The following is an 11,883-nucleotide window of genomic DNA, read 5'->3' on the forward strand; positions in this document are numbered from 1 at the left end:
GTGGTAGAGTGCTAACGTTGAGCTGAAGATCTGAGGGACAGCACCTAGGTAGGCCCAGAGTTCAAGCCCCACGACACAAAACAAAACAAAACAATCAGCAGAAAGCCAGGTTGGAGGTATGGCTTAAGGGCTAGATCATTAGCCAAGCAAATGTGAAGAAGCCCTAAGTTAAAACCCCAGTACTGGCAACTAAACTTAAAAACTACTAAACTCATTAACTATTTTCAAAGCAATATGAGAGTAAACATGATGTCCTGTGGCTGGGTGCAGGTGGCTTATGCCTATAGTCCTAGCTACTTAGGAAGCTGAGATCTGAGGATTTTTGTTTGAAGCTAGCCTGAGCAAAGAATTCTGTGAGACTCTTTATCTCTCATTAACCACCAAAAAGCCAGAAGTGGAACTGTGGCTAAAGTGGTAGATCATTAGCTTTGAAAGAAAAAGTTAAGGGACAGGGCCCAGGCTCTGAGTTAAAATCCCAGTATTGTCATCAAAAAAGTAAGAAAAGACTCAGGTGGTTGAAATCTGAGGATTGCAGTTCAAAGCTAAATTGGGAAGGAAAGTGGAACTGTGGCTCAAGTGGTAGAGCACTAGCCTTAAGCAAAAAGCTCAGGGAAAGCACCCAGGCCCTGAATTCAAGCCAGGATAGGCATCCAAAAAATAAAAGGTGCCAGGCACCAGTGGCTCACGCTTGTAATCCTAGCTATTCAGGAGGCTAAGATCTGAGGATCGCAGTTCAAAGCCAGCCCGGGCAGGAAAGTCCATGAAACTTTTTTTTTTTTGGTCCGATTGTGGGGGCCTGAACTCTGGGCCTGAGCACTGTCCCTCAGCTCTTCAGCTCAAGGCTAGTGACCTACCACTTGAGCCACAGTGCCACTTCTGGCTTTTTACTTTTTGCTTATGTGGTGCTGAGGAATCGAACCCAGGGCCTCAGGCATGCAAGGCAAGTGCTCTACCACTCAGCCAACTTCCCAGCCCCAAGTCCATGAAACTCTTATCTCCAGTAAACCACTCAGAAAATCTCAAGTGGCTCTGTGGCTCAAGTGGTTGAGTGCACCCCTTGAGCTGAAGAGCTGAGGGACAGGGCCCACGCCCAGAGTTCAAGACCACGACCAACAAAAACATAAAAATAAAAGGTGACTCAAGGCCTTATTTATTTATTTGTTTTATATTGGGGATTGATCTTTTTTTTGGGGGGGTCCGGTCGTGGGGCCTGAACTCTGGGCCTGGGCACTGTCCCTCAGCTCAAGGCTAGCCCTCTACCACTTGAGCCACAACGCCTCTTTCGGCTTTTTTTTTTTTTTTGCTTATGTGGTGCTGAGGAATCGAACCCAGGGCCTCTGGAATGCAAGGCAAAGCGCTTACCACTGAGCCACCTTCCCAGTCCTTGGGGATTGATCTTAGTTTCTCACACTTGGTACGCAGAGCTCTATACTTGAGCCACTATTCTAGTCCCTCTTTGGATGGTCATTTTCAAGGTAGGGACATTTATGTCTTGGGCGGCTTTTTTTTAATAATCTTCCCACTTGAGCTTTTCTATGTCAATGAGAATGTTAGACAGGCGCCTCTGCATCCAGCCATTGTGCTTCCCCAGTAGTTGGGATCCTGGTTCTCAAGTAGCTTATAAACAGTAATTCAAATTTTGTTGCCATAACATTTCTTCTAATGCATGTTGTCTTATAAATGTAAAACTAAGTAGACTTGACTTTCTCATTAACTGTATTACTATATTATTTAATGTGCCTTAAACTGAGAATAAATATTAAATATGAAATGTTTAATTTTTTTTTTTTTGGCCAATCCTGGGGCTTGAATTTAAGGCCTGGGCATTGTCCCTGAACTTCTTTTGCACAAGGCTATCACTCTGCCATTGAGCCATAGCACCACTTCCAGCCTTTTCTGTTTATGTGGAGCTGAGGAATGGAACCCAGGGCTTCATACATGCTAGGCAAGCACTTTACCACTGAGGAGCCATATTCTCAGCCCTAAATATAAATGTTAAATAACATTTAAGAAATGTTATTGTTAAATCTGGTCTTCATCTTTCAGTTTAATTTTGAAAAAGGTTCTTGGACTAGACTTAACAGCACTTCTGTTGGACTTATAGCACAAGTGGTAGATTTCCTGTGTAACCTTGAATTCAAGCCCCCAGTACCTTCTACAAAAGAGAAAACAAAACCAGTGTAGTTCAAACTCACATGTAATATACTGTGTAGCCCAGGCTTTGAACTCAGCATTCTCCTGACTTGCTCTGCCTCCCAAATATTGGGATTTCAGGAATTTGCCACTATGCAAGGTTTTTTTGTTTGGTCTGGTCATTTGTTGTTGTTGTTGTTTTTGTTTTTGGTTGGTCGTGGGGCTTGAACTCTGGGCCTGGGCGTTGTCCTTCAGCTCAAGGCTAGTGCCCTACCACTTGAGCCACAGCACCACTTCTGGCTTTTTTTCTGCTTATATGGTGCTGAGGAATCGAACCCAGGGCCTCATGCTTGCAAGGCAAGCACTCTGCCACTGTGCCACCTTCCTTACCCCTTGGTCTGGACATTTGTTTGTCAGTCCTGAGTCTTGAACTCAAGACCTAGGTCTATTCCTGAGCCTCTCTATGCTCAAAGATAGAGCTATACCACTTGAGCCATAGTGCCACTTGTGGCTTTTTCTGTTTATCTGGTCCTGGGGAATCAGACCCAGCGCTTCATGCATGCTAGACAAGCACTCTACCACTAAGCCACATTCCCAGCTCGAGGATTTTTTACCTTTTTTTTTTTTTTTTTTTTTGCTTTGCCCTTGCCAACCTAGCACAGTATAGCTAAGTCACATTTTTTCACTGGTTAGTTTTAGTATAGGATCTTGCTTCCACCTTGATGTGATGGAACAGAGCTGCTCCACCTTATAGTGGCTAGGAAACAGAAATGAGAGGGAGAGACTAGGAATAAAAGTATACCTTCAAGCACCCCAGTGACCTACTTACTTCACCTAGAGTCTACCTCCTGGTTTCTTTCACTTCCTAATAATGCTATCAAGTTAGAGATCTAAAGCAACTAATCTATTGATTAAACCAGAATCCTCATGATTTAGACAGGTTGTGGCAGTGCAAACCTGTAATTCAAGCTACTCAGGAAGCAGATCAGAATCATCCAACCAGGCAAAAGTCATCTAAACCAACAAGTCAGAAATGGTACCATCACTTTTTTCTTTTCTTTTTTTTTGGTCGGTCATGGGGATTGAACTTTGGGACTGGTACTGTCCCTCCGCTTTTCAGCTCAAGGCTAGCACTCTACCACCTAAGCCACAGTGCCACTTCCAGTTTTCTGAGTGGTTTATTGGAGGTAAGAGTCTCATGGATGGGGCTGGGAAGGTCGCTCAGTGGTAGAGCGCTAGCCTTGCATGCATGAGGCCCTGGGTTCGATTCCTCAGCACCACAAAAGCAAAAAAGAAAAAAGCTGGAAGTGGCACTGTGGCTCAATTGGTAGTGCGCTAGCCTTGAGCTGAAGAGCTAAGGGACAGCTCCCAGATCCCACAACCAGACCCCCCCAAAAAAAAGTTCAGGGACTGTGCTGCCCGGGATGGCTTTGAACTGTAATTCTGAGATCTCAACCTCCTGAGTACTGGAAATGGAGCTGTGACTCAAGTAATAGAAAGCTCATCTTGTATGAAAAAATTGAGGGACAGCGCTGACCCTGAGATCAGAACCTAGTACCTGTACCAAAAAAAAAACTAAAAAGTGGCTTGTGTTATTAGTCCAGTGGACAAGTGCTGAACAAGCAGTCCAAAAACTCTGATATTAACCGGGCACTGGTAGCTCACAACTAAAACCCTAGTTATTCAGGAGGCTGAGATTTGAGGTTTGCAGTTCAAAGCTAGCCCATGCAAGAAAATCTGAGAGACTCTTATCTCTAATTCATCGCAAAAAAAGCTGGAAGTGGTACTGTAGTTCAGATGGTAGAGTGCTAGCCTTGAGTAAAAGGAGCTTAGGGACAGCACCTAGACCCAGAGTTCAAGCCCCACGACTGACAGTGAGGGAGACAGAAAGAGGGAGAATGAGTGGGAAGAACTTGGTGACGTTCAAGGCCAGTCTGGGCCATAGGGTGAGACTTACTTGCCCCCAAAAGGGAGTTTTTCTTGGTTATTAGGAAGCAATCACACTGATTTGTTGATTGGTTTGAAAATTGGGGTGCCTATCTCTCTTTCACCTGTGTTTTCATAGTCACAGCATTCAATTGAGATGGTTGTGGTTAATTGGTTTTGTTTTATTGGAAAAATCTTACTGACTGAAGTAAAATGTTATAATTACCTTCATGTTAATAATCAAATATTGGTTATTTTAAAAAATACTAAGGGTGTGGGGAGCTCTACAGTTCTTAACTTTATCCATGAGGACAGAATGATAATGTTACCAGCTTTTAATGGTTTTTATAATTTTTTTTTTGGGGGGGGTGTCCTGTCTGGGCCTGGGTGCTGTCCCTCAGCTCTTCAGCTCAAGTCTAGCGCTCTACCACTTGAGCCACAGCGCCACTTCCGGCTTCTTTTTCTTTTTTCTTATGTGGTGCTGAGGAATGGAACCCAGGGCCTCATGCATGCAAGGCAAGTGCTGTACCACTGAGCCAGCTTCCCAGCCTGGTTCTTATAATTTTTGAGGCAGTTTAACTGTTAACTCAGCTTGACCTTGATCCTCTTGCCTCTGAAGTGTTTATCTTTTTCTTTTTTTCTTGTTTTGGAGGCTTGAACTCTGGACCTGCGATCTGTACCTGTGTCTCTTTGTGCTCAAGGCTAGTGCTCTACCACTTGAGCCACAGCACCACTTCTGTCTTTTTTGAGTAGTTTATTGGAGCTAAGAGTCTCCTGAGGACTTTCTGCTCTGGCTGGCTTCAAACTGTGATCTCAGATCTTCTGAGTAGCTAGAATTGCAAACATGAGCCACCAGCACCCAACTGCCTCTAAATTTTTTTTTTCATAAAAACGTTAAGTTTACACATATTACTATTCATAATAGTCTCAACTTTTGAGTAATTAATGTGCATTGTACAGGAGGTAGTAAGTCCAAAAGTATTTTTTCTTTTTGTTGGTTATCGGGCTTGAACTCTTGGCCTGAGTGCTGTTCTGAGCTCCTCAGCTTAAGGCTAGCGCTCTACCACTTGGGCCACAGTACCACTTCTGGTTTTCAGGTGGTTAATTGGAGATAAGAGTCTCAGACTTTCTAGCCCAGGCTGGCTTTGAACTATGATCCTCAAATCTCAGCCTCCTGAGTAGCTAGAATTACTGGCTTGAGCCACTGGTGCCTAGCTAAATATATTGTTTAATCCTACAACTTGTGTGTACTTTTTTTTCTGGTGTTATTGAGCTTGTGAACTTTAGACTTTCACTTACTGGCAGGCAAATGTACTGCCACTAGAGCCATACCTTATTGTGTGTGTCCTGGGGCTTGAACTCACGGTCTGGGTGCTGTCCATGAACTTTTGTTCAAGGCTAGTGCTCTACTACTTGAGCCACAGCTCTGTCTCTGGCTTTTTGATGGCTAATGGGAAATAAGTGTCTCACAGATTTTCCTGCCTAGCTGGCTTCAAACCATGATCCTTAGATCGACCTCCTGAGTAGCTAGGATTACAGGTGGGAACCATTGACACCTGGCACAAGCCACACCTCTTGGTGATTTCTTTTTATTCTTCTGTTCAGATGAGTAAACTGAGATAAGGAGAGAGTAATAGTAAATTTTCCAAGATTTCATACCTAAGGTTTGAACCTAAATAATTTTTACTGTAGAACTTGTACTCATAACAGTTTGTGCTGTGTACTCAGTCTGTTAGCTCTTATTTTTCATTTTTTAATGTTTTACATTTATTTGAGACAGTGTTTTGTGTAGTCTGTCTTGAATTCCTGGGCTCAAGTCATCCTTCTGAGTGGTTGGGACACTTAAGTACATGCAGTGACTCTTGGTTTGGTAACATTCTTTCATGTGTGTATATGTTTATCTGACCAGGTCATACTGTGTAGCTTAGACTGGTGTAAAACTTAGTTTGTAGTCCAGGCTGCTTTGTAACTCAGAATCATCATGTCCTTATCTTTTTTGCTAAGATTACAGCCGTATGCTAATATATCCACCTTGTTCATGTTCTTTTTCTGATCTGTCTTAGGTTTTTGGCTGGATAAATAACTTTGTGAGTAGCTGAGTGAGATTACTGATCCAGAGACTAATTATTTTGTTGATCTGTAGGTGAGCATGTTAGGGAAAGGATTTGGTGATGTTGGTGAAGCTAAAGGTGGCAGTACCACAGGCTCCCAGTTCTTGGAGCAGTTTAAGACTGCTCAGGCCTTGGCTCAATTGGCAGCTCAGCATTCTCAATCTGGAAGCACCACCACCTCCTCTTGGGACATGAGCTCGACCACACAATCGCCATCTCTGGTGCAGTATGGTAAGAAGATTATAGTGACTTAAATCCTTTACCCATTCTAGTATTATTGTTAATAGACTGGCAGGAGGATTGATAACTGTGTCGAAGAGAATGAGCAGTATTTCTCTGATTTTCCTTAGTCAGAAACTTAGATAATAAAAATTGAAATAATATATCTGTTATCAAACTTACATGCATAGTTGCAGTTTGTTTTTGTTTTGATCTAGGTATTTGATCTAATGAGATTCTCATTAGATTAGCCCACAGTTTTTTTTAAATATCAAGCTACTTTTGGGTTCACAGGGTGGGCCATCTAAGACCTTATTAACTTGGGGCAATTTGTAGATCTCTTTGTTATAAAAGCAAGGTTCAAGGGTTGATTTAATTAGATGTTACGTAATAAATCCTATAATATTTACCAAAGGAGATGAGATTTAATCCCAAATGTACATGTTTAAATGAGTTTCTGAATCTTGAGGGCCTCATTTATGGCACTAGTACATGATAGTATTTTTTTGGGACCCCACATCACCTTTGTTCTTACTTTGGGTTTCCTCTTGTAGATTTGAAGAATCCAAATGATTCAACAGTGCATAGCCCTTTTACAAAGCGCCAGGCTTTTACCCCATCTTCAACCATGATGGAGGTGTTCCTTCAGGAGAAGCCACCTGCAGTGGCTACCTCCACAGCAGCACCTCCACCACCCTCTTCTCCTTTGCCAAGTAAATCCACCTCGGCCCCACAGATGTCTCCTGTGTCTTCAGACAACCAATCCTCCAGCCCTCAGCCGGCTCAGCAAAAACTGAAACAGCAGAAGAAAAAAGCCTCCCTGACTTCTAAGGTACTTGATGATGTGGTATTTGGGAATTGAGATTTATGACTAAGTTTAGAAATTAAATTCTGTTGTCTTTCACTCATCTTTGTAGATTCCTGCTCTGGCTGTGGAGATGCCTGGCTCAGCAGATATCTCAGGGCTAAATCTGCAGTTTGGGGCATTGCAGTTTGGGTCAGAGCCTGTTCTTTCTGATTATGAGTCTACCCCCACCACGAGCGCCTCTTCAAGTCAGGCTCCAAGTAGCCTGTATACCAGCACGGCCAGGTATAGGAAACATTAATTATAGGCCCTCTTTCAGTAATCTTCTAAATTTTTTCTTCATTTTTTGAAACTCTAGAGAAGTCATGCATTGACTGGATGAGAGAACAGTAGTCAATCACAGTATTTTGTTGACTGCTCTATATATTTTTGTTGTTGTTGCTGCTGCTGCTGTTGTTTAATTTATGTGCCAGGCCTTTTCTGTGTATGTGGTACTGAGGAAGTGAACCCAGGGCTTCATGTATGCTAGGCAAGCACTCTTATCACTAAGCTACATTCCCAGTCCTATAAATATATATTTTAAGAGGAAAAATATAGATACAGATATGATACATATGTATTAGCCAGACTATAGGCTCCTGCCTATAGTCCTAGCTACTCAGGAGTTGAAATCTGAGGATCACGGTTCAAAGCCAGCCTAAAAAAGGAAAGTCTATGAGATTCTTATTTCTAGTTAACCACCAAAAAAACTGGAGCTATGGCTCAAGTAGTAGAGCATTAGACTTGAGCAAAAAGTCTCAGAAGTAGCATCCTACCCAAGTTCATGCCTCAGAACAGGCATGTGCATGCACAAGCACATGCACAAGTACACACACACATGTTGCCAGGTGCCAGTGGCTCACAGCTGTAATCCTAGGTACTTGGGAGGCTGAGATCTGAGGATCATGGTTCAAAAAGCCAGCCTGAGCAGAAAAATCCATGAGTGTCTGTGTGTCTGTGTCTATGAGTGTGTACTGGGGCTTGAACTCTGGGCCTAGACGCTATCCCTGAGCTCCTTTTGCTCAAGCTAGCACCATTTGAGCCACAGTGCCACTTAGACTTTTTCTGTGATTAATTGGAGATGAGTCTCATGGACTTCCCTGCCTGGGCTGGCTTTGAGCTGTGATCCTCAGATCTCAACCTTCTGAGTAATGAGGATTACAGGTGTGAGCCATCAGCTTCTGAGACTTTTATGTCTAAGCACCAGAAAGCCAGAAATGTCATTGTGACTCAAAGTGGTAGAGGTCTAGCCTTGAGCAAGAGATTAAGGACAGGCCAGTACAGTGCCTAGGCCTTGAGTTCAAGTCCCACATCCAAGGGAAAAAAACGCATACAAACATATGAATACACCTATGTGTGTATATACATACATACACACGTGTGTGTGTGTGTGTGTGTTTATTTATTTGTAACTTGAAACAGATATATGCTCCTTGGGTATTTTTAGGATGTTCAAGCTCAACCAGGTACTGGTGGTTCATGTCTATAATGTTAGCTACTGAGATATGAGGATAGAGATCTGAAGCCAGCCCTAGCAGACAAATTTGTGAGATTTCATCTCCAATTAACCAGAAAAATGCAGAAAAACTAGAAGTGTGACTCAAGTGGTAGACCTCCAGGCATTAGTGAAAAAGCTGAACGGGAGTGAAAGGAAGACCTTGAGACAGACAGAGAGAGAGACACACACACACACACACACATACAATCTCTTTTGAAGATCTTATTAAGAATAACAATAGACATCTTGTTGGACTCTTAAATTGGTTGACTCACAAGTACAAGTAATCTTAAATTTAACAAGGTTGTCAAGGAAGCCTGGAGCTCAGGACTTTACAAATTGAGTTTGAGCAAAAAATGACTTTTCTTTGTTGAAGCTTCTTGTTATGTACAAAACAGACCAAGAGTAGTGTCCATTTTACTGACTTTGAGCTTATACCTATAGATTGTAGGGAAAGATGGGTTTTCTTTCAATTTTGAAATTTTATTTTGATTTTCTTTCTTTTTGGCAGTAGTAGGGTTTGTACTTGCTAGACAGATGGCTCTACCACTTGAGTCACACATCCATGTTTCCTTTTGATTTTTTTCAGAGGTAGGATCTCATTTTTTTCTTGAACATGTCTGGATGTTTTTGTGTTTGTTTTTCATGCAAGTAGTTTTCTGCATGGGCTGGCTTTGAACCACAGTGCTGAGATCTCAGCCACCTGAGTACCTGAGATTACAGGTGTGAGCCACCAGCATGTGTTTATATTTCCTGCCATAGCTGAGATGACAGGTGTATACTACCCGCTAATGGCTGAGGTGAGATCTTGAGAAGTTTTGCCCATGTTGTCCTCATTCTCCATCCTCCTGATACTAGTCTTTAAAGTAATTAAAATTAGATCTGGGTGTGTGGCTTAGTGGTAGAATGCTTTTGCATAGCATGCATGAAGTTTGATTCCTCAGTACCACATTAACAGAAAAAGCCAGCGGTGGTGAGGTGGCTCAAGTGGTAGAGTGCTAGCCTTGAGCAAAAGAAACTCAGGGACAGTGACCAGGCCCTGAGTTCAAGCCCCACGACTGACCCCTCAAACCAGTGTTTAAATTTACAAATATGAATCATGAATGCCTGGCTGATATTTTTAAGCATGTATATATATATATATATATATATATATATATGCTTATTTTTTGGTGGTAGTGGTACTAGGGATTGAATTTAGGGCCTTGCACTTTGCCAGGGAGGTACCCTGCCACTTTAGTCTCTCCTCCAGCCTCTTTGCATTGGTTATTTTCAAGGTAGGATCTTTCTTTATGCCAAACCTGCCTTGGGCTTTGATCCTCCTACTTCTGGTTCCTGTGTCACTGGGGATAGTAGGTGCACTGTGATTCTCCCTTAACTGGGTTAACAGGTGTATGCCTGAGTTGGAGTCATGTGAACTTTTTGTTTCCTGGGCTAGCCTCAAGCCATGATTCTCTGATGTCTGCCTCCCACATAGTTTAGGATTGCAGGCTTGAGCTCACCTGTGCCTAACTTACACTGTTTTTTGTTTCTACTTCCATAGTATTAGTGCATCTACTGTGTTTCTGAGATTCTCTTCTTTTCATTTTCACAGTGAATCTTCATCTACAATTTCATCTAACCAGAGTCAGGAGTCTGGTTATCAGAGTGGCCCAATTCAGTCGACAACCTATACCTCCCAAAATAATGCTCAGGGCCCTCTATATGAACAGAGATCCACACAGACTCGGCGGTACCCCAGCTCCATCTCTTCATCACCCCAAAAGGACTTGACTCAGGCAAAGGTACTAATTTCACAAGCCTCTTAGCATTTATTTTGAAAATAATGCCAAGGTCTCTTAAATATTTTACTTACAACCTTGCCTGGAGCCTATCGTTAGGTGCAAATTTAAGAAACTTTAGGAATGTTGGCTGAAAATTTTAAAATAAGGATAGAAAAATAAGCCAGGTGCTGGTGGCTCACCTGTATAATCCTAGCTATTGAGGAGGCTGGGATTTGAGGATCATGGTTTAGAGCTAGCCTGGGCAAGAAAGTCTGTGAGAGTCTTTATCTCCAATAAACTGGAAAAAAGAACTAACTGCAAGTGGAGCTGTGGCCCAAGTGGCAGAACACTCGCCTTGAGCACAAAAGCTCAGGGATAACACCCAGGACCAGCCATTTAAAAAAACAAACAAAATACTTCTGAGATTAGAAATATTTTTTCCTAAACAAACCTGGAGACTCAGCCAAAAACCATTCTCTTTACAGTATCGATTTCAAATACCCGTTTTCTCTTGGAAGGTCTCATTGTTAGATTTCATAGTACATATCAGTACATCTTACCTTGGTTTGTCTGCTTGTTGGTGAGAGGGCTAGTGTATACCAGAGCTGATACGGAGCAACTACCAGATGCAGTGGTCAGGATAGGTGATTTGGCTCTTAGTCTTAGAACCTTCCACAGTGATTGCTGGATTTAGACTTTGTGCCTTTCCTAAATTAGTTTTAGGTTTGGATAACTTCACCCATTTAGTTGTTGCTTTAAGTCACTCAAGTGCTTTCTGTCACTGTCTGGTTTTCATTTTTAGTTATTTTGTATCACTGTATTGATCCTTTGGTTACCTAGGCATTTGTTCTAAAAGGATTAACTAAGCTGTGTGATTGCCAATTTCTTTTACCTGTGAGTTTGTATTTGTTCTTATTCCTATTTTTTTCTCATACCAGAATGGCTTCAGTTCTGTGCAGGCCACGCAGTTACAGACCACGCAATCTGTTGAAGGTAGGTATTCTCTAGGCTTTTTCTTACAGTGTTTTTCTTCCTGTGTCCTTTTTTTAGTGGTAATACTGCAGTTTTGAACCCAAGGACTCTTGCTTTCTAGGCTGGTGTGATACTGCTGAGCCATACTTTCAGTCATGTTTTTTGCTGGGCATTTTTGATAGATAGTTTGCTTCTTGCTCAGGTGTATACTTGGGCTATAATGCGTATATTTTGGGATTCCCATCATAGCTAGGATGGCAGGTGTTTGCCAGTGAATCCAGATTCCTTATTTTGATATGGAGTCTAGGTACTTTTTCTTTTTTCTTTTTTTTTTTTTTTATGGGGGGGTGTCGGTGGTCGTGGGGCCTGAGCTCTGGGCCTGGGCGCTGTCCCTCAGCTCTTCAGCTCAAGGCTAGC

General features: G+C 42.3%; 1 protein-coding gene across 1 annotated transcript in view; it reads left to right on the forward strand.

Moving 5' to 3' along the window:
- Positions 1 to 11,883, forward strand: part of Ubap2l (ubiquitin associated protein 2-like) — a 68,917-nt gene that overhangs the window by 37,055 nt on the left and 19,979 nt on the right. Inside the window, exons 12-16 of the mRNA XM_013015029.1 lie at positions 6,203 to 6,401; positions 6,944 to 7,221; positions 7,307 to 7,479; positions 10,326 to 10,515; positions 11,433 to 11,487. Coding sequence (XP_012870483.1) covers positions 6,203 to 6,401; positions 6,944 to 7,221; positions 7,307 to 7,479; positions 10,326 to 10,515; positions 11,433 to 11,487 — 895 coding nt within the window. The remainder of the gene's footprint in view (positions 1 to 6,202; positions 6,402 to 6,943; positions 7,222 to 7,306; positions 7,480 to 10,325; positions 10,516 to 11,432; positions 11,488 to 11,883) is intronic.

The sequence above is a fragment of the Dipodomys ordii genome, unplaced genomic scaffold (assembly GCF_000151885.1).
Source record: "Dipodomys ordii isolate 6190 unplaced genomic scaffold, Dord_2.0 Scaffold26, whole genome shotgun sequence".
NCBI lineage: Eukaryota > Metazoa > Chordata > Mammalia > Rodentia > Heteromyidae > Dipodomys > Dipodomys ordii.